This window comes from Notamacropus eugenii, chromosome 3 (genome assembly GCF_028372415.1).
Source record: "Notamacropus eugenii isolate mMacEug1 chromosome 3, mMacEug1.pri_v2, whole genome shotgun sequence".
NCBI classification, from domain to species: Eukaryota; Metazoa; Chordata; class Mammalia; order Diprotodontia; family Macropodidae; genus Notamacropus; species Notamacropus eugenii.
The window spans coordinates 334,016,269-334,038,771 of NC_092874.1; the positions used below are offsets into that span (position 1 = coordinate 334,016,269).

General features: G+C 38.7%; 3 protein-coding genes across 7 annotated transcripts in view; 1 reads left to right on the forward strand and 2 right to left on the reverse strand.

Moving 5' to 3' along the window:
• Positions 1-9,814, reverse strand: part of FLCN (folliculin) — a 40,623-nt gene extending 30,809 nt beyond the window's left edge. Inside the window, exons 1-2 of one of the 3 annotated variants that reach the window (XM_072597061.1) lie at positions 1,847-1,977; positions 147-243 (exon numbers count right to left, since the gene is read on the reverse strand). The gene's annotated coding sequence lies outside the window, so the exon portion shown is untranslated. Of the gene's footprint in view, positions 1-146; positions 244-1,846; positions 1,978-9,705 lie in introns of those variants that run through there. The other 2 variants (XM_072597062.1, XM_072597063.1) reach the window with 2 other exon arrangements.
• On the forward strand, positions 9,237-13,035 carry LOC140496809 (uncharacterized). 2 transcript variants are annotated; one of them, XR_011964401.1, is made up of 3 exons: positions 10,026-10,236; positions 11,744-11,811; positions 12,905-13,035. XR_011964401.1 is itself a non-coding variant. In XM_072597068.1 (2 exons), exon 1 carries the CDS (start codon positions 9,421-9,423, stop codon positions 10,084-10,086), a length of 666 nt encoding a protein of 221 aa, XP_072453169.1. In that variant the 5' UTR covers positions 9,237-9,420; the 3' UTR covers positions 10,087-10,236; positions 12,905-13,035. The 2 variants fall into 2 exon arrangements, 1 of the variants encoding a protein (XP_072453169.1); XM_072597068.1 differs by lacking the exon at positions 11,744-11,811 and having other exon boundaries at positions 9,237-10,236.
• A 6,349-nt stretch (positions 13,036-19,384) lies between these two features.
• COPS3 (COP9 signalosome subunit 3) overlaps positions 19,385-22,503 on the reverse strand; it is a 41,682-nt gene continuing 38,563 nt past the window's right edge. Inside the window, exons 11-12 of one of the 2 annotated variants that reach the window (XM_072597064.1) lie at positions 20,134-20,214; positions 19,385-19,700 (exon numbers count right to left, since the gene is read on the reverse strand). In XM_072597064.1, coding sequence (XP_072453165.1) covers positions 19,647-19,700; positions 20,134-20,214 — 135 coding nt within the window. In that variant the 3' untranslated portion in view covers positions 19,385-19,646. The remainder of the gene's footprint in view (positions 19,701-20,133; positions 20,215-22,503) is intronic. The other variant, XM_072597065.1, reaches the window with a different exon arrangement.

Below are 22,503 nucleotides of genomic sequence, written 5' to 3' on the forward strand. Positions count from 1 at the left end.
TTCCCCACCTCCTTCTGAGACATAGTTTTTTGCATGTAGACAATGTAGGAATACTGGGAAGGCTAGGTGGCACAGAGGATAGAATGCTGAACCTAGAGTCAGAAAGATTCCTCTTCCTAAATTCAAATCTGGCCTCAGATACTTACTAGCTGTGTCCCTTGGGCGTTCACTTAACCCTCTTTGCCTCAGTTTTCTCATCTGTAAAATGAGCAGGAGAAGGAAATGGCAAACACTCCGGTACCTCTGCCAAGAAAACCCCAAATGGGGGTCACAAAGAATTGGACATGAATGAACAAAAACAAAAAATGTGGAAATTTGTTAACAGTTTGACTACACGTTTGTAACAAGTTGCATTTTGCTTTCTTTCTAAATGCAAAAAGAAAAAGGTAACAGCAAAAGAAAGTCAACTAAAAAGAAAATTAAGAAACACTGAGACTTGGCAAAAATAAACACAAAATGATGGAAAGGGATTTAGTTACCATTCTTTTCTGAACTCTAGATGCTATGGAGTAGACTAAAAATGTGAGTTGGAAAGAATTTCTGAAAGCACTTAGTCCAATCTTTCATTCCACTGATAAAGAAATTATCTACATATTAAAACTTGAGACAGGAGTAAACAGGAAAAAATGGCTAACCCAAGGGTGGGGAACCAGTAGCCTTGAGGTCACGTGTGACCTTCTAGGTCCTTCGATGTGGCCTTTTGACTGAATCCACACTTCACAGAACAAATTCTTTTATCAAGGGCCACAGGTTCCCCATCCCTGGTCTTACCAAAATCAAAAAATATTATAGGTTAAGCAATTCAAGAAAATCTCCAGCAAGACGAAAACTCTGCAATGATCACAAGTAGAACTCCAGAAAAAAGAATGCACTGGCCTCAAAGACTCCAAGAGTGGATGAAAGGAATGAAGAACTGAAACAGAAAAATAATGAAATCAGAGCAATTTGAAAGAAAACAAACATCTTAGAACAGAGGTGTAAAACCTTAGTCAAGCAGTGAACTTTCACTCAAGCTAAATTTTCTTTTACATACTGTCTACTCCACGTAGAGTGTGAGAACTCCTTGAGACCAAAGACACTGTCACTTTTTCTATTTGTACCGCTAGCACTTAGCAAAGTGTTTGGCATAGAATAAAAACTTAATACTCATTCATTTGAAATGCAGTAAAATGCAGCAACTGCATTAAAGAAAACTTAATAACACCCTAGAGTTGGGTGGGAAGACGGGAGAAGAAAATTTGATCAGATAACAGAAAATGAATATAAAAATGTGACATAGTTACATAAAAACACAGTGCCAGGAATGCTAAAGTTCAGGATAAGCTGGTGCTGGTGAGGGATGCTAAGGGCAACAAAAAAGGACTTTTTTAGTTATACAGGGTATCCAAAAGTCTTAGTGGAGTTTTAAGCTTTAATCCACTTGGGGCAGAAGGAATAACTGGCAACAGAGAAAAGATAGAACTGCTCAATTCTTAATTTGTTTCTGTTTTCTCTGTAAAGCAGAATAACATATAGACTAGAAACGACAACAAAAATGACTAACAGGAAGCTGAAACACAAGACAAGGAAAAAGATAGTAAGGCAACACCCAGCTGCCCTTGATGAATTAAAGTCACCTAGTCCAGATGAACTGTATCTTTGGGCCTTGGAAGAACTGACATGTGACTACAAAACTGCTATCAGTGATACCTGGAAGATTATGGAAGGTAACAGAGGGACCATGAGACTGCAGATGGGCCAAGTGTTGTGTTGATTTTCAAAAAGAGGGAAAAGATCAGAGACTGAAAAGCACAGACCAGGAAAAACTCCCTAACAATTCAAGTTGCCCAAAAGCAAAAGAGCTTGCCTTGACAGAGGAGAATACCCCCTCCTCAGAGGTCCTTCAAACAGAAGCTGGACGACCACTTGTCATTTATGTTGTCCCAGAGCTTCCTTCATGTGTGGACTGGACCAGACAGCAGCAGAGGGCCCTTCTGACTCTCAAATTCTGTGATTCTGTAAAAGGAAATCTTAGACTATTACAAAAACCAAAAGACAAAAAGAAAAAAGTTGATGACAAAGATTCACTTATCTGGTAAAAGTATAATCTTATGGCAAAATATTAGAGCTTTACAACAGGAAATGTTGAAGTATTCATCTTGAAAAAACTAGAGACAGGTAAAATCTTTGCAACTCTGAAGCAGCAAAAGAAACCTAGAAAGGTGAAGCAATTTGAAGGAAATAAATGACAGTCAAGTTCTTATATCCTAATTGACAGAGGTGGGGTAGGGTGAGGGAGAGACTGCTGTCTCTTCAGAATCCTACTATCTCCAGGAGGCTAGGAGGGAATAAAAAAACTACATGTCTTCTTCTGTTTAGTTTCTTTTAAGAAAGCAAAGAAAAAGGAGGGGTAAAGGCAACATACTAGAGAAGATATGGGGAAAGAGAAACAGTTTTGCTTTCTCTTGGAGGTTTTCCCAATCATGCTTAGTGCTAGTATCTTCCCTCTGTGATTATCTTCAATATGTTCTACATGTATCTTACTGGTATATCATCGTTTTCATGTTGTTTCCCCCATAAAGACTGTGAGCTCCTTGACAGCAAGGACTGTATCTGAACATTCTTTGCTTTCAAAGCACTTAGCACAGTGCCTGACCCAAAGCAGCTCCTCAATATATGCTTGTTAACGTATTTCACATAACTTAGGTATGGCCAAAAAAGGAATGTAAAACACGGAGATGAAGGCAGGAGAAAGAGGCATCTCATGGGCATCACTATTATCTGATCAGGATAAAGAAAAAGTGAACACTCACAGAGTTAGATGTAGAAATGCATAAAAGTGAACAGGTAAAATGGGTTAGGAGAGGGGTTAAAAGGGAGGGCAAAACTGGGAAGGAAATGTCACAAGCAGAACAAACCACACAATGCTGATCGTAAAGTGAGGATGTCTTTGGAAAGGGACCAGTGATCTGGGTCTGGGCAGAGTAGAGAGAGGAAGGGCAAGCAGAGCGGTCCAGACAACTCCAATTACAGGCTTGGGGATAACCCATTCCCTTTCTTCACCCTCCCTTCTCTTTTATAGAAAGGAGTGAGTGGGAGAGAAGAAAAATTACTACAGGAGTATGGTGGAGGAACAACCACAACTATGAATGTGAATAGGAGTAATTTACCCACAACCCAGAGAAGCGTAACAGAATGGAACAGAAAGAAGAATCCCACAATACATCATTTAGAAGAAAAAAACCAGAAACATAAAGATTCACACAAATTCAAAACAAGGGGTTGAAGCAGAAGAGCTTCAGGTGAATCCAAAATAACTGGTGTGGCAACTGTGACCTCAGACAATGAAACAGTAAAAATAAGAACAGGAACTAGACCAGCAGTTTCACAAGGTCCTGAATACGGAAGCACCCTCTTCTACCCTGGCTTCTAACCCTTCTTTCCAACTTCAAGTTGCCTGGAGTACGGAGAATGTAAGTGATCTGCCCAGGGTCACACTGCCATGACAGTCAATTCTTTGGGGCTCCTATGTAATTTGCTATGCCTGTAACACTAAAAATAGACATGGTTAAAAAGAAAAAGGAAGCTACATTATACTTAAAAGACCCTAGCAATGATGAAACAGTATCAATACTAATTGAAAACAACAGAATGGCACAGCATGCTACTTAAAAGAAAAGCTAGCCAAATCACCGGGAGAAATGAGACAAGAATTAATGGGTACCTCGATCAAAACCAGCTAAATCTAAGAAAAAGAAATAAGAAAGAAGCACCTGAGTACAACTTCTGAAGTTACCTATACGATAAACCTCTGCTGATTTCTGAATAGGAGTCATAAGAAGTACACTAATTTCTCAACTTTACACGGCACTTTTTATAAAAACTGACTATCTGCCAGAGCACAAAAACTTTAGAAGCAAAGCCTTAAAGAAGGAGAGGGTCACAAAATAAGCTGTAGGAAAAAATAAAGAAATTTACCAAATAAAATTACAATTTTTGAGATGGCAACTAAACCAGTCTTTATGGTAAAATTTATATTCCCAAATCCCATCAACAAAAGAGAAAAAGAAGAAATCTGGGAATGCATCTTAAAAAACCTAAGAAAATGATAAATCAAAAGACTCTAAGTTAACGCCAAAACAAATTCTAAAAAAAAAAGAGAAAAACACTGATTTTCTTTAAAACTGTGAAGAGATCAATTAAACTATGAACTCTTTTTAAAAAACAGCTAATGGGCTCATAAGCTATTTTTTAAAAAGGTAAGCATATTACCAAAATGAAAAAGAATTCACAAAAGATGAAGAGAAAGTAAAAGAAATTGTCAGAAACTACTACGTCCAGTTGTATGCCAACAAAACTGACAAGCTGATTGAAATGAACAAATACTTAGCAAAAAGAAGATATCTAGATTAACAAAACAAGATATAGAACATTTAAATAACCTGAACTCATAAAAAGAAACTGAATAATCTAGGAAAGAAGTCTTAAAGAAATACTCCAGACCCAGGTAGACTTAAAAGTAAATTCTATGAAACATTAAAAATTAACTCTAATATTACCAAAATTGTTTGTAAAAACAGAGAAAAATGACATCCTACCAAACTCCTATGCAAAATATGGTGCTGAAACCAAAGCAGGAAGAAAAAAGAGAAAACTATAGACCAATACCTCTAATGAACAAATTATTCCTTACAACCAGGTTGAATTTCTACAAGGAATGCAGTCTTGGCTCAACATAAAGAAAACTATAAGCAAAGTAGAAAATATTAATTTTTTAAAATAACAATAAACTCCACATTATTTTGCTTCTTGTAAAATGAATTGAAACAATAACTTCAGTAAAATAGCAGGACTTACAATAAATCCATAAGAATGGCCAGCCTTTCTGGCTGGAAGAATAGAAAAAGTTTCCTTCAAAACCACCACAGAAGATATAAAATATTTGGGTTGTTGTTGTTGTGTTCATCCTTCGTTGCTGAAGAAGACCATGCCATCAGAGAAATGATGACATGACTTCCACTTGACTTTGCTTTGGATGAGGGAGGGCTGTGCAGGTCACCAGCCTCACTTCTCCTTCAGAGCCATCTGAATCCAGTGACCAGATGTTCATCAGGATGACTGGAGATGGCCCAGGATGCAGTGGGAGGCCTTGAGCCCTTTAGGCCAAGTTCTTTGCAGGTACTCCCTTAGGGTGAGGTAATGCCCATTCATTGAATAGGCCTGTTTAAGAAGCAGCCAGGGCATGGCCCCTTTAATGAGGCCAAGAAAGGAAAAGACCTCCGGCTGGGAGGGCAACAGCAACAGTTACTACTGATAATCACTCTGCAGCCAGGAGGGTCCAGAAGAGAGCCTTTAGGCAAGGGGCAGGGAAATCAACCTATGAAGCCATACTCAGGACTTCTACTATATATTGTTCATGTATTTTTGCTTAATTTGAAGATCTTTCCTACCCGTTAATAGGCATAAGTGACCTGCTTAAATCACATGGAAGCCTAAGTCATGTGGTGGAAGGAGCTTGCTGAATGGGTGGAACAGGAAGGGTACAGCAGAGTTGGTGAGAGCAGTTTGGGTAGAAGAGAGAGGACACAGGCAGGCCCAGCGAGTCTGCTGAGTGTTTGCTTGTCAGAAGGCCCCAGCAGGGAACTGGGGTGGGGAAGGCTTGGGAATAACATTGTTCCCTGCAGTGCTAATGTGTTTTGACTTCTTGGTTACTATGATGGATCTGGCTTTCTAGTGTCTTAAATAAATGTTTTTCTTCTGACTTCTCTACAGAGAGTCTGTTACACTTTACGGTTCAGAATGCCTGCATATTCATAGTCGCCATAAATGCTGTGAATATTGCCTTGGTGATAAATTTGGTGTCATGTACAGGATTGCAGGGTATAACATCTCTATTTGGAGGCAGAAAGGCTCTAGAGAAACATATGTCAGGATGGGAAGATTGACCTTATTACTCCCTAACAAGGGAATGGGCGAAAAGCACTGGACCCTGTGAAAACTGGGAACCAAGATTATAGGAAGTAGAACCTAGACATTTGGAAAGAAGTTAGCAATGAATACCAATAAAACAAGGGAAAGAACTGGCAGGCATTATAGGAGAGGCTGGATTTTATGAACAGGTTACTGTATTATGCTGAAGGAAAAAATTCAGATGGAAAGAATTAACTAGTTTGCATGGGAATTCTCAGCATTTGGGTTCTCCTTTAAAAGAGCAAGCAACCTTTGTACAGACCCTACCTAGTTTCCACTGTGACGACTGCCGAGAGTGCTTGGGAGGAAAATGTAACGAAGTCAGAGGGAAAAAATGAAATAAGGTTAGAGATGGAAGGTTCTCAGGTAGAAGCATGCCCAATACTAAGATGAAAACAGGAGAACCAGGGGGGCAACAGAGTATTTAGGGAGGTAACATTAGATCTTACTCAGCAGGAGGTCACATCTATTTTGAGTCATTCACCCACAGGATGGGGGAATCAGTGATGAAGGGGCAGGAGTATCAACAGATGAAGTGGATTACCTGAAATTTATAGGTATTAGAATCCTTTAGTACAGCAAGTTTTTAGAGATTGCAACATGTAAGGAGGTAACAATAGGACTAATGTTAGCTTTGGCTGCAGAAGGATATAAGCAGTATCCTATTGACTCTATGTGGCCTTGTGGAGATAGACCCTGGTATTCACTTAGGGACTGTCTAAAAAAGTTAAAGGAGGAGTAATGAAGACTGCTACAATGATCAGAACACAGATGTGTACTAGGATACCCCCTTTGAAGATTCCCACAGGAATATAACAGTGAAGACAGCTCCTCCTGCCTTGGTGATACATATGAATATAACTATATAAACATCCTTTAGAGAACTAACGGAAGATTTAAATTGTTTTAAAGATATTAATTGTTCACAGTTAAATTATATTATATCAAATTAAATTAAATTATAGCTTTAGCGCTATAACAACTAAACTACCAAGGACCTATTTTTTAGTAGAACTAGAAAAATAATATAAAAATTCGTATGGAAGAAAAAAAATCAAGAATTTCAAAAGAAACAATGAAAAAAATACATAAGGTATAAAACAGTAATTATCAAAACTATTTGGTACTGATTTAAAAAGCTGAATCAGTGGAACAGATTAGGTACCTAAGACTCCAATAGCAATTGAACAAAGCAGCATAGATTTGAAATTGAACACAGCAGCATAGGATTTGATAAACTTAAGAACAACAACTATTGTGGTAAGTCTGAAAAAAACTGCTGGGAAAATTGAAAGCAGTCTGGCTGAAATGAGGTTTAGACAAACATCTCATACCACGTATCACAATAAACTCCAAATGGATATGACCTAAATGTAAAAGGTCATATCACAAACAAATTAGAGGAAATAACCTTTCACAACTGCGTACAAGAAGAGAATTGTTAAGTAAACAATAGAGGTGATTAAAGAAGATAAGAATAGACAATTTACAATTACATACAGCCAAAAACCTTTTGCACAAGCACAGTTAATACAGTAAGAATTAGAAAGGGAATGAGAAAAATCTTTGCAGCAAATTTCTCTGATAAAGAATTGATACATATGGAAATGATTAAAATAGTTTAAAACACAGGACATTTTCCTAATAGACAACTGGCTATTGCAGATAAAAAGGCAATTAGGCAATAAAGAAATGCACCCTAGCAAACTCTACAGGAAAAAATGCTCCAAATCACAAAAAGAAAAACAAAGTAAAAAGGTTCTGACTCATACTGATTAGCAGGCAAACACTGCAAAGAACAAAAGCAATTGTTGGTGGGTCAAGGAGACAGGTACCCTTATGAACTGTTGGTAGAACTGTCATTTTGGAAAGCAACACGGAAATATAATCAAAGCTGCCGAACTATACATTCCCTTTGACATAGCTATATCGTATTTGTTATACACCCCAAGGAGGTCAAAAGCAGAGGGAAAGGTCGAACAAAGTACAAAAATTTTTTTAGCAGCACTTTTTGTTGAAGAAAAAATGGCAACAAAATGCTCACCTATCAACTGGGGAACAGCTGAACAACTTGTGGCATGTATATATAATGGAGTATTTATTATGCCCTAAGAAATGATTAACATCATTCCGAAATTCAGAGATTTGGAAAGACTTGTATGATCAAATGTATCATGAAATGAGGAAAACCAGGAGAAAAAGTTGCATAAAGCCCATGTAAAGGAAAACAACTCTGAAAGGTTACAGAACTCTGACCAACACAGTGACCAATCATGATCGATGAACTGATAGTTACCTCCCACCTCTTGGCAGAAAGCCTAGGCCAGAATGGTAAATTACATTTTCAGACACAATATATATGTTAATTTGTTTTGCTTGGCATTACATATTTGTGAAAAGGGAGGGTTTCCATTTGCAAAAGTATGAGAAATCAGTGAGTAGTGACAAGAGATGCAAAAAGAGTAGTAATAAAATCTTTTTTAAATACACAGAAGAGTTCAGATGAGGACAGAAATGACAGTTATTATTCTATTAAATTAAAAATGCTTTAAAGAAAACTCCATGACTAACACAGAAATGCTATGCATGACTGCACACGTATAACCTATGTCAAATTACTTACCCTCTCAGGGAGAGGAAAGGGTTCAGGAAGGGAGAGATTATGAAATTCAAAATTTAAAAAAAAAATGCTAAAAATTATTTTTACATTTAACTAGGAAAAATGTGATTCTCAATTTTAAAACTAAATACATAAAATAAAATCTTAAAAACACTCCATGATATAAATTCCCAGTTTCCTATGAAAATTTTTTATATTGATGTGATTCCATTAAATAATATGTTTAAATTCCCTGAAAGAGAACTGGATGAGAGAACTTCCCGGTGATGTACCTTAAAAGAAAAGGATGGAGTACCAGATAAGGTTTCACCCCCAATCCTCTGAGGTGAAAGATCTCTGGGTTCGGAAAGGCCACGACTGTACATGAGATAAGATCATTCAGTGCCTCCACCCTGATGCCCAAGTCAGTCCGAGCACGTGTTCTGATCACACTCCTTCCCTGTCACCATCTCTTATCAACTCCCTCTCCGCCTTCCTCCAGGTCCCTACCTCTCTCCAAACCCTGCCCTCAGGCTCTGACTCACCCACCCTCCCTCCTTCTAACACCCTTTAGGTCAGTCCTCACTGACCAGTGCCCACCCCCGGCACCCCCTCAGTGCAGTCCTCCACCTCAGTGCCTTCTAGCACCCCAACCCTGATCCCCTCAGAGAAGCACTTTCTGCTGGGGCAGAAGACTGGAAACCAAGCGGGTGCCAACAGTTAGGCTTCTCGGACGCTAACGCCGCTTCCCCTTAAGACCCTCCCTGCCCCCAACCCCCCTTACCCCGCTTCGCCCAATGACCCCTGCACGAGCCCTCCCCATCCGCTGACCCTCGCCTCCGACGACCCTCCCTTTGCGTCCCCCGCAGCCGATGACCCTGCCTACCGGTGGCCCCTCCGGCACCCCACCCCACGACCCTCCCCAGTTTCCTCCCACTCCAGCGCCCTCCCCCCTTAACTCCAGTCCCAAGCACACACACACAAACACGCCCACCCGAACCTTCGCTCCAGCACTGCCCCCAGGTCCGGCCTCCAGGCCCCAGCTAGCCGGCGGCCCGGCCCCGCCTCGCCCCTCCGTCCTCCCTCCGCCCCCCTCACACCAGCCCTCTTCCTCCCACAGCAAAGACTCCCCCCGCCCGCGACCCCGCAGCGCTCACCTCCGGCCCACAGCAGCTGCGCTGGGGGAGCCCGGGCCAGGAGCGCCTGACACGGGCGAGCCGTACCATTCGCTAACCCGCGAGCGGAGGGGGAGACGGCTCGTCAAGGGAGGGCACACTGTCCCGCAGAAGGGGCCCCCCGACGCAGAGGCCTCCAGCCCCCTTTTACAAAGGTACCAAAACCTAGAGAGGCAAGACAGGTGGCGGAAGCCAACTTCAGCCGTATCTTCGTTGTGCTCGCCCCGAAGTCCCCCCCGAAGTCCATGCCAAAGTGGTTCAGACCACCCATTCCTGGCGAAAATAGCCAGAGGAAACCGTTTGGAGTCCGAGGGGAGAACAGGCTTTGAGAAGGAAAAGAGAGGGGGGATGGACGAAAATTAAACGCCCGTTCACCTATCTAGCCCACTTTTTAAAAGATAAGCAAAAAGAAGAAAACATTTCAGACTGAGACGTGCGCTCCCACTTCTTTGACTTGGGGAATTGGACTTGCACTGAATTCCAACGATCCTGTTTCTCCAGAGTGGCGAGATGGTACGGTCCGAAAGGGAGGGGCTGTGGGAGGGTGGGAGGCGGCCGTCATGTGATGCTGCTCAGTTTCCACTCCGCCGGATTCTATAACTCGTGGCTGGGCGGGGTCAGTGGGTTTGTGGGTGGGGCCCGGCTGCTCAGCCTGCCAGCATCCCTTCCCAGGAGCTAGGCTTGTGGAGGTGATTATGACGTCCGATCAGCCAGCACTTAGTAAGCGCGCTCTTTGTCCCAGGAGCTGTGCTAAGCGCTGTGCGGATGAAATCATGTGTCAGTTACCCTTGTTTCCAGAGCTACAGTATCCAGTGAAGGCAGGTCATCCCGTGGGATGAACCTCTTTTGGAACAGCCTCCCTGCAGCCTCGCTGGGCTGGCTCACCGTCTGCAAATAGAGCTGGAATTTCGAAATTCCGGAGTGCCCCCAACGCCAGCTGGAGGCACGGGCAGTAGGAGGCCTCCCTTTCATTTAGCCTGAATTTAAACCACTTATCCGGTCACGAAACTAACGAATAATTCTGGTTGAACTGAGCGCTCCCAGGAAGAGCTTGGGTGGAGTCCAGTGTCTTTTAAAGTCTAAGGATCTGGATTATGCTGCCACCCGCTGTCCGCAGCGGAGTTATTGAACCTGTCTCTTCAGCCATATGCTTTTTAAGAGCAAATTTTGAATCTTTATACAGCCTTGATATTTTAATTTAATAATAATTATTTTAATTTTAATGAACGGTTTGTATGTGTCTTGTATCCCTTTGGCAGGCTGAAGCATATGGACTCCTCAGAATAATGTTTTTAAATGCACAAAATACGTTAAATTACAAAGGAAAACAATTATACTCAAATAGCTATGTTTTTAAAAATTCACAGACCCCAGGTTAAAAACCTTCCTGCTTTAATGTTTCACGAGCTACTAGCTTAGAACGCCTTTGCCTCCTTGCATCTGCTTGGCCCACGCTACTTGCAGATCTGCTCCGGGGAACATTCAGTAGCCGTTTGTACACTGTAGCTTCAGGGCTGATGGATTTGAAGACAGCTACATTGTTTCCTTTGGGACTCCACAACTTCTTGCTGCTGCTTACAGCAGCATAGAATAAAGTCTTATCCTTTTTTTCCCCATGTTTCACCAGAGTTCCAAACCTTTCCTTTCCCTTTGCCACCGAGCCTGTGTTTCATCACAGGAGAAGAGGTCATTGGACCAAATGATCAAACATCCTTAGCAGCAGTATAACGTCCCAGTCGTAGAAGTGACTTAACCTGTACTGATTACATCTACCATCTCCTCCAGGACCTTCATCCACTGGTTCATGGTTCCTTCTCACCTACCCACAAATATAGATTTTGGTTTCTCACATATTAAAAAAGCAAAAGGAAACCACCACCACTACTTTAACAAAAACATATCACTGCTAAGCTCCTCCCACTTTTCCACTAATTTCTCAATCCTTTGCAATTTGCCTTCTGAGTTGATTGATCACTGGAATGATCTCCTAATCATTAAATCTAACGGTCTTTTTTTTCAGTCTCCATCTCTGAGTATTTAGGCATTGTTGATCAACCCTCCCTGAGGAACCAGGAAAGGAGACAAAAGGTGAAGTTGGAGATTTCATTCCATTTTTTATTCCCAGAGCAGTCATTCTAGCACATGGTATATACTAGGATGTAACCTCCTTGAAGGTCTTCCACACTTTCATTCATTCTGTTCTCCAGCTTTTGTATTCACATTTCTGGTCACCTTTCATCCAATTTACATATTTTTCAAGCCTACTGCCTCATAAGTAAGGTCCACACCTCCGTTGGGCATTCCAGTTTTCCACAAGTGGAAGCACCTTACTTCTTCAGCCTGACTTCATATTTCTACCAATTTTCATACACTTTACACACCCAACAGGAAAATTCTGCACCTCAAACATACATGCCCTTGGCTTTGCCCAGGTTAGGCTGCCCCGTGTCCAGGAGCGACTTCTCCCTCTCTTTGCCTACTGAATTCCTACCCCTTGTTTAAATGCCAGATTGAAGACCACATCTCTCCAGTAGCCTTACCTCTCTTTTACTTTTTTAAGTGATCTTCCTTACTTTATATGTTTTATTATTTAATAGCTGGTGTTGTGTCTGTCATTTTTATACTGCATATTAGTCTCTCTTGGTATCTTATCCCCCTACTAGCTCCTTAAGGTTATGAATCATTTATTTAAATTGTCTCCTCCAGCTCTGCACCCAGTCTCCCCTTAATGTGTGTTCTCATTGGGTTTCCCTGGTCAAAGATTTGTTTCAAAATCAAATGCAACCATTATACTTTCCTCATAAGCATGTTATAGCTAAAAGTTTAGATAGTGCCAAGTCCTTAGTGCGATTAATTACTCAACACTCTAAAAAACATAAGATCCTTCAGAATAGGCATTGTTTCATTTGCTGTATCCATGTTCCAAGTATCCAGTCTATGCTTATTGATTGATCTCCCAACCCTTTAATCTAATGACAAGGTTTCCATGGCATATTGAACTTGGGATGACATAGTTTGCATTATACAGGACTATAAAATGATGTTTATTCTTGACGCTACCAGATGCAAGATCTACATTAGACCAGCAACCAAGTAGAGTGCATCACATAAAGGGACACAAAGAGGGACATGGTACTTTTTAAAATGCACATGTTTTAATACTTAAGTTCTTTTTCAACAGTTCATAAATTTTGCAATGTCAAATGCAGTAGAAGCTCAATGTCCTACACTTGGTTGAAGTGCACCAGAGGCTTCTTTCAGCTCCAAAATCTATTCAGCAGAAAGGATTTTTCTGTGAAGGAATTATCCAAGGTAAGATTCTTCTTTTCCTTCTGCTTGCCTTTTATCCATTTCATTGCATTCTTCTTCATGGGCAAGAGAAACAAAAGAACACGTTTAACTTTTCAGATAAGAGAATCAGAGCCCAGAGAAATTAAGTGATTTGATGAAGGTCACACAGCTGGGGCAGATTTCAGACTAAAACTCTGATCGTAACTCCTGGCCCAGTGTTCTAAAACGGCCAAGTTATTTTGTTATTTAACAGCTCTAGTAAATGGTTTAGAAGATGGAAGTAAGATTCTTGAAGAGATTGTTTTCATTTTTGCCTTTGTATCCCCAATGCGTGTTGAAGATTGAAAATTTTTACATGAGGTTTGGAATTAGTGATTTCAATTATTCGTGCTATTTTAATTATTCCGATCCTTTCTGACCTCGATTTTTGGTGAACGAGACAGAGAATAAATGTAGATAGATCTCTAAAAGATACTGTTTTGGAGAAAGCATAAAAGTAAAAATTCTAAATGTCAGTGATCAAGTGCTGAACCTAGCCTTTATTGCTATAAAGACCTTATTAAAAACTCAGAGTACAGTGAGACTTAAGGGTCTGTAAAGTGCTTTGAGATCCTCAGTTAATAATAGAAACCATTTTATAACTCAAACAATCTATCTATATTTTCTTAAATCTTTCCAACAGATTGCATCCCCAAGTAAAAGTCACTATGTATTGTGCTGAACATTATATTGGCTAGTGAAAAAACAGCGCAGATATGTCAGACCTAGAAAGGGCTGTCAGAGATCTGGTTCAGCTGCCTCTCTGCAGATGACTTGTCACCCAGTAAGGGTGATGTGCTCAAGGTCACAAACTGAGCTAAAACAGTCAAAACTAAGAACCCAGGTCTTCTGAATCTCATGCACAGAAATTTTCTTATAAGCAAAACGGTACATCTTAGAATACAAACATACACAATTTTCAATTAGTACCTGTTTCCATGCAGATGTTTAACAAGGCAAAGGAGGCATATTAAAAACTCAATCCTACATCATATTGACTTCAACAAGGAAAACATTGCATCAAATTCCGGATGGATGAAAGCTTCACTTACTATGATGTTAATGTGGGAACAGATTCCATATTAGTACAACAGGTGGTCTTTAAAAAAATATATATTTCCTAAAAAAAATTTTTAAAAAGAAGCAAACAAAGGTTGGCAATTATATATCTTTTTGCATTTCATTTTTATTTTCCAAGGTTACAATTAGACTTTTCTTTCTTTTTTTTCAGTCTCAGGACTAACTACTCTATCTGTTTGCCCATGCAGGTCACCATTCTCAACTATTTTTTATTAACAAGCTATGAGGGCACAGGTTAAGGTTTTAGTCAGTCACTGCCAGTTATAATAAAACCCAACAGTAGGCATACCACAGATGGATTAAATTGACATATATCATACTTCTTGAGATGGCATGTTAACTGTGTCATCAGTTATTTCTTATAGATCCCTTCTTTTTATTAATCTAGCTGTTCTGGATTATTCTCTTAAAAATGCTGTTAAAATACAATAGTTTGTTGACCATTTAATCAACAGTTAAACAAAAGGGGGTTTTTGTTACATGAAATTCCAAAAGTGCACAGTAATGTGGACACTTTGCAGACAGCCTTAGAAGTTCAAGAAAACCAAAACTACACAAATGATTAGTGCAAATTAAGATTTAAAGTCACTCCAACTGCAACATTCATAACACGAAGTTAATGACCTTCACTAACACACACTGAATTCTGTTGTGAAATACTCTTAAATGCCAAGAGCTTTTGAACTACATTAGGGATTTGCTGAAATATTAAACATAGAAATAGCATTGAAAAAACTACCACCTTGCATTTATTTTCTTATTTTCCCTTCAGTGATGAACCCAAAGTGTTTGGAAATGGACACTACATTCAATAACTGCTTGGAACTGAGATTGCTTTAAGCTTAACCATCCTTTCAGAGTATTACATTATTATAATACCAAGTGGGGCTGCAATGAATGAAGCCCCATTTCTGAAGTCTTTATTCTGAGAACAAGTGTCTTAGGAAGATATGGACCTGTTGCCATGAGGGTAAGGTGAAAAGCAAAGAGGAATCACACCCTAAATCATCAGGGTATTCATATGGATCTTTGGTTATTCAGCCAACAGTCCAAAAGCACCAGCACTTATATTGCAGCTCAAACCCCTATAGCCATGGATTACAACTCCCAATTTAGGAAGGGGAATATCCTGCTGGATGAAATAGTAACAAAGCTTCTAGAAGTTCCTTTATTTCACACTAATTTCCCCAGAAATCAGCTTTCTAAAATTTTTCTCTGCTATGACTAAATTTTGATGGCTGTCACCCATGAAAATGTCTCCTAGTGTGGTTTTAAAAACAGACTCACAAGGTTTACATCAGCTGAGGGATGGATATCAGAAACAAAAGCATAAGAAGCCATGTTTCACAAGGCAAAGATAATTTCTGACCCAACCTGTTTTCAATATCTTGAATCAATCAACTATTCCAATTTTGGGGAGTTTCCACAAATACAATTCTTGAAACAGTGACTAATCATTTTCTTCAAAAACAAACACACCCAAATAAAACAAGCAACAATGAATAACATTCTTTTTTGGTCCAGATTTGTGATTTTATTAGCATCAGGACCTCCTTCTACCACTGGAGATCTGCAATTGCTTGGCAACCTCTAGTCTTAAGGGAGTTGTCTGTTAAGTGACTTGACCAATAGCACAGGCATTATCTTTCAAGATAAAAAACTTGAATCCAGGTCTTCTTGACTCTGAGACCAAACACCAAACACCAAGCTATCTTTCCAAGTATTCATAGCAATTTCAGAAAGCTACTTTTTCAGTTAACTTAGCTTTCATATTTTTGTTTCTTTGGGGAGGGTATGCAATGGATTCTGACCAAACACCACGTGGTTTTTCACTGTCGCTTGAAGTTATTTATTAGACTTGAGTTTACTGTATCTCTAGAGTCAGCAGCTAATCAAAAATATATTCTGATTTTAGCTATTGGTTTGAAACAGGCCATAGGTGGATATTTTTGTTTATCATCAATCCATCTATCTTAAATGCATTTCTCATATAGGTGCAAATACTTTCATATATAGAAATAGTTGATCTTTTCTAGTCTTTTTAAAAAATAAATGCTCTTTTCAACTGTTCAAATTTATGTATATATAGTTTTCCTTACAGTCTAATGGTCAAGCTGCAACACAGGCACAAGTGTTTGTTTATAATACAATGACATCTTTGAGAACTAAAGGAAATTCAGAATTACAACCTCACTGTAGGATCTAACAGAAAGAAAAAGGGATCTGGACAGGTCAGGGCAATTAATGAACATTAATGGTTTGGAGAACTGAAAAGCCTAAATAAGCAAACAAAATTTTAAAATATAAGATTTAGGGAATTTGCCCACTATAAAATACCGTTGAAACAGATGCTTTTCCGTAGAACAGTGGTTCACAGCCTCGGGGTCCAGGTTTACTAAGTTATCACAAAGAGGTTTCTACAACTCCCTATGTGCACAAAGCATGATCATTTTGATTTCTCCAAAGTATGCAACATGAATAATATTTATGGTGACTATTTTTCATGTCATGTATCTGACTAGAATTTTTTAACTTTTGGAATGAAATATATTTTCTTTTGCTATTGTGACTAATAAAATACAAAATCATTCAAAGACTATATGAATACATAGTAGCTTTTTGCCATTCTGCCTTTTCACAATCAACAGGATAATAAAGAGGCAACTACTGTCATGTGAGGAAGCCTTGAAAGTTTTAGCTGTAAAGAGGGTCCTTATATGTGAAAATGCTGGGAACCACTGCTCTATTACAAAGGCTGTTTTTTGGTATCCTTCACTGGAATGCTCAATTCCAATAGCTTTACAGCAATATTTAATCAATGAAAAACACAATCGTTTTACATGATCATCGACACGGGACAGAAAATTCCCACTATTTATTGCTCAGCGATGTCATTCTTTGGCTTTTGTCATTCCTACAACATTTAGCTAAAAGTTCTTTAAACAGTGCCTTAAACACCATAGTTGTATGTGTGCTGAGTTTTGGCTCATGTAAAATATTACAGGTGTTAGATATGCAAGAGTTTTCACAAAAGTATCTTCCTGCTGAACTTTAAAGCAGTGAAGAGGTTACTATGGCATAGTTGAAAGGGTGCTACACTTAAAGAGTCAGGAGACCTGGGTTCAAGTTCTACCACTTACTAGCTATTTGAGAAGGGGCAACTCAATTAAAACTTCTTAGAGTTGACTTCCCCAAATGTAAAATGGGGAAGACAGTACTTGCACTACCTACCTACTGTTGTGAGGAAAGTGCTTTGCAAACCTTAAAGTGCTATACAGATGTGAATTATTATTAATGAAATAACATATATAACCTATGCTATTTCAATCACCATGTTGGAAGATTTGTTGGTTAAAAAACTGCACAAACTAATAGCCCAAACAATATACTTCTTAGGCACCAATGTCCTAAGTTCGATGATCATTTCCTCTACAGGACTTAAAATATAACCCCAAATAGATGTCATATCATTAACTAATTCAGAAGATGGCAGGATGAAACAGGGAAAAGGCAACAAGGGTGAAATGGCATTGTTTTTATTGGATCCACTGTAGAAAAGAATGAATAATCTCCACAATAAGGAGAGTTATTCTATCAGAATTCTGACCTGTCTACCACCATGTCTCAGACAGTTTCTATTGTAGATCCTAGTAATTCAGATACAGTCAATTTTGGATTACTAAAAGACATCAAGGGTCACTGCTTCTTACTGAAGAACAAAAATATATTTCAATAGCTTATTTTTCTCTCATCAGTGGAGGAAGCCAAAGACCTTACTGAGCCGAGGCATAAGTAGCTCCTAAAGGCAGGAATGGAAACACTGCAAACTGTTAAGAGTGATATTCTTTCATGTCTGAGAAGGTAATGTTTTCTTTACTTTTGTTTCCAAAAACTGAGTCTTGGATTATGAGAGTGCTAATCTTATAAAGTCATAGAATTCAGAGCTGCAAGGGATCTTAGAGATCTAATCCAACCTCCTCTTTTTACAACTGAAAAAAAAGAGGCCCAGAAAATGCATGTCTTGTCCAAAGCTACACAGCTGGTTAAGGCCAGAACCTGGGCTAGATCCCAGATGTTCTAAAAACCAGTCCAGTGCTCTATAGTAATGCAAAGTTTCTCTAAGATGTAGAGTGTTTCATTATTAGTTGCTTAACTTTACTTATGTTTAGGGGTTCCAAACACACGAAGAAAATACTTTAGATTATGTCTTTTCTCAATAACTGACATTCAACAACAGGACACCATTATTTCCATCACAAATAAGTCAGTAATTTAAGTCCATTTCAGAACTATAAATTTAAGACACTTCAGCTAAAGGAACACAAAAGCACAACCTGGTTTAAAAACAAGGAAGCAAAGTAGAGATGAGAAATACTAAAAAAGGACTATGTTGCTTTACAATCCTTCATTGCAAGTAATGGCCTACAGTTAGTCCATAATATGGGCAAGGACAGTGAGGCTCATGAGTTTTAAATAATGAAAACCTGATTTGCTAACACCCTACACTAAAAAAGGCACACGAAAGCATGTCAACATTTTAAAAAACTGAATATTGTTAGAAAAAACATATCTCTTAGTTTGAGACCAAACCAGTCTTGATATTTTTTCATCTGAAACTTTTCATTATAGCAAAATTCAAAAGTTATAATTTATATAGGCCCTGCAAGATTATAGGGTGAACTTAGAGAAACTGGTAGCCAAATTAATCTCAGAACTCTGTGAATGAGATTCACTAAGTAATCAAAACAAAATCATGCTAATTGGAACTTAACTGAAAATGTTACTAACAAGGGAGTAAGAGCAGAAAACAACTCAGGTGCATACCAAATGAAGAGACTAAAATGGGCAGAGGAAAAAAAAGCCATGTTCAAGACGATAAAAGGGTATTGCATGCACCATTATTTTGGAAAGTGCTTAAAAATTTTTGATAGCATCCCTTTAATACTTAATTATACACCAGTACCAGCAGACTGTGTAATATTTTGGTTCCTCTGAAAACTAAAAATTAATTTTGCCAAATCTAGTAGACAATGTCCCAGTCTACAAAGTCAATAAAGTCTTAAATAGCTTTTGTTTTTCAAGTAAGCCCCATTTCCTCCCCCCACCTTTTTTGTAAAACCAAACTATCACTGACTTTAAGGAGCCAAAAAAGCTTTCAAATAATAACTAGTACTTGTATGTCCCTGTTTCTCACTGAAGAAAATTGTTTCCAGAAGGGGAAAAAAAGTGCTACACAGCAACATTCAAGCCATTTAAAACAAAAGGTAGATTATTTAATGCATTAACGATGTTAATCTGAAGATAAATAAATCCACAAGAGACTTTAAAAGTTTGAGATCTTTTCCTTTCTTTGCAGAGAGAAAACTTTTGAAAGCATATAGGACTGAAGATATCAAAACAAAATTTAATTTCTTAATGTCCAGATAAAACAGTCTTAGTTCTCCCTGCCATTCTCATATTTTCCAATGGCCAAGTGGTGGTTCTTTCAGTTTAAAGCACAGAAAATGTTAATTTCAAGAATAACTGGATGGCTTGCTTCCTGAATCATCTTCTTGTGAGCCCATACTCTGCAGAACAGGAAAAGAAAGATTATTTTTTTTTACACTTTTCATTGATTTTGCTCATCTACATAAAGTTACAATAATCTTTCTCATACTGTAATCTCACTTGTACAAAAAATTCATTTCAAGGTATCAATCCTCTATCTTCCCTAAATAAAACTGTCTAATAGTCATGGTATCATGAACTGAAAGCCCTACTACCAAGCTACCAGAATATTTCTCTTTCACAATACGTAGTAGGGCACTTTAGTATTTAAATTTAGTATTTAAATATGACAATCATCTGATACAATAATTCCAAATGTAGCAATATATATGTATGTATGTATATATATATATATATATGTATATATGTATGTACATATATGTATATATACACACACACCATTCTCCTCTAGCTTCCCACTCCCCACTTTAAATAGAGAAAAAGTTATTACACCTTTTGCACAAACTGAGGATTCACTGTGATTTCTTGATCCATGGCCTTGAGCCGCTCATCAAGCTCTATACATTTCAGCATCTGAGATATATGAATTTATATTTAATACAATAAAAGGGAAATTGGCTTAAATTACAGTTTGTTCAAAATATAAAGACAATAAAACGTATATTAACCCAAACTATACTGCAACTAGGATCGCAAGTTTCAAAACAAATCTTTTTTTCCTTACACAAATAAACATAGCATATGTACTTTCATTCTCCCGTCATCATCACCTACACACCTAAATATGCCCAGAAAAGTGTACAATAATTTCAAATTTACTATGAAATTTTGCTAGGAATATGGTAGAGAAAAGCCAGGAAGTTGCCTGAGCTCTCCCCAGTTTCCCTTGAAAATGTTAAATCAAGCCTCTAAACGGATTCTGGCACGATAAAACCTATAAAAAAGACGGAGTGAAACAATTTTCCAGCTTAAGATAACTTAGAAGGACTTCAGGAAAAGTCTGTCTCACTTGGGTAAAATGGGAGGGCAGCCCAGCACAGGCAGTGTCCAAAGCTCTTAGCCACAGCACAGATCAGCAACAAAGGCTCCCTGGTCCTGGCTCAGCAGGCTAGTGGCACAGCATGCCAGTTGTGAGGCCTCCAGCCTCAGCACAGAAGGCAAACTGCTAGCCCCAGAACCCAGGGCACAACAGGTGTGATCAGGCCAGGCCGCCCTAGCAGAGTGGGCAAGCTGCTAGCATCTGAGGTCGCAGTACAGAACATCAGTAAGCAGGCCCATGGGTCCAGTATAAGAAGCTTGGGAGAGTGCTCCCTATGACCCAGGAGCAGAGTTCAACTTTAAAAGATAGGCTAAAAAATGAGCAAAAACCAGAAAACAGCTCTGGCCATAGAAAGCTACTATGGTGACAGGGAAGATCAAAACACAAACTCAGAAGAGGACAACAATGTCAAAATGCCTACATGCAACACCTCAAAGGGGAATACGAATTGGTCTCAAACCCAGAAAGCCTTCTTGGAAGAGCTCAAAACAGATTTCACAAATCAAATAAGAGAGGTAGAAGAAAAATTGGAAAAAGAAATTAGAGTCAACAAGAGAGAGTCAACAAAAAGACTCTCTATAGATAGAAAAAGAACAAAAATTCACTTTAGAAAACAATTCATTAAAAAAATATAATTGGTCAAATGGGAGAAAAGATCCATTGAAGAAAACAACTCCTTAAAAAGCAGAATTGGCCAAATGGGAAAAGAGGTACAAAAGGTAATTGAAGAAAATAATTCCTTAAAAATTAGAATTGGGCACATGGAAGCTAATGACTCTGAAACATCAAGAATTAGCCAAACAAAATCAAAAGAATGAAAAAACGGAAGTGGAAACTTTGCTCAGTTGACATTTACCATTTAAAACAGCTTCCCTACCACCTCTAAGATTAAAGTATTTATGATTTTAATATATTCAAAGAATTGAATGAATGAAAAAGCAATTTATATAAGAAGCTCCCTCTAACTACATGTATCCTCAGTTGATGAAGACTAGTACATACAAAAAGACATGGAAAAGTTTCTATTAAGTCAATTGCCTCGTTTCCTAATTCAAAGCACACAGGATACTAATTTACTTCATTGTGGGGAGCTTCCTGAGCTAACAAGTTAACCATGCTCAGGAGTGCTATCACTTAAAACAGCTTAGGGGGAAGATAACTGATGACAATGTCACCACATTCATCAACCCCAGCCCTTAACAATGCCACCACCATAGGAAGTGCTCCTGTTTCTTTTTTAATCTGATTTTTATTTATTTCTTTATTTATTTTTGGTGCTCCTGTTAGGAGTAGAGGAATGGGAAGAAGTTTTTGTCCTAACATTCTGAGTTAGAATATAAAATGCATTTTTGCTACTGAAACACTATAAACGATGTTTGTGTTCATCCTTTGCTTTCGAAAAGGATCATGACATCACTTGCACTTGACTTTGTTTTGAGTGAGGGAGGGCTGTGCAAGGTCACCAGTCTCACTTTCTCCTCCTGAGCCATCTGGATCCAGTGACCAGAGATTCATCAGGATAACTGGAGATGGCCCAGGATGCAATGGGAGACCATGGCCTTTTAGGCTAAGACTTTTTCAAGTACTCACTTAAAGTGAGGTAATGCCCATTCAGTGAATAAGCTTCTTTACAAAGTAGTCAGGGGGATGGCCCCTTTAATAGAAAAGAAAAAAAGTAAATAGATAAATCACACTGGAAGGGGCAGGAGCCTCAAGGTTGTTGTTTTGAAGAGAAAACTGTTACTATTGATATTCACTCTAAGGCAGGAAGGTCCAAAAATTGTCATTTAGTGGAGCTTGGTTGGGCAGGGACCCTTCCTTGT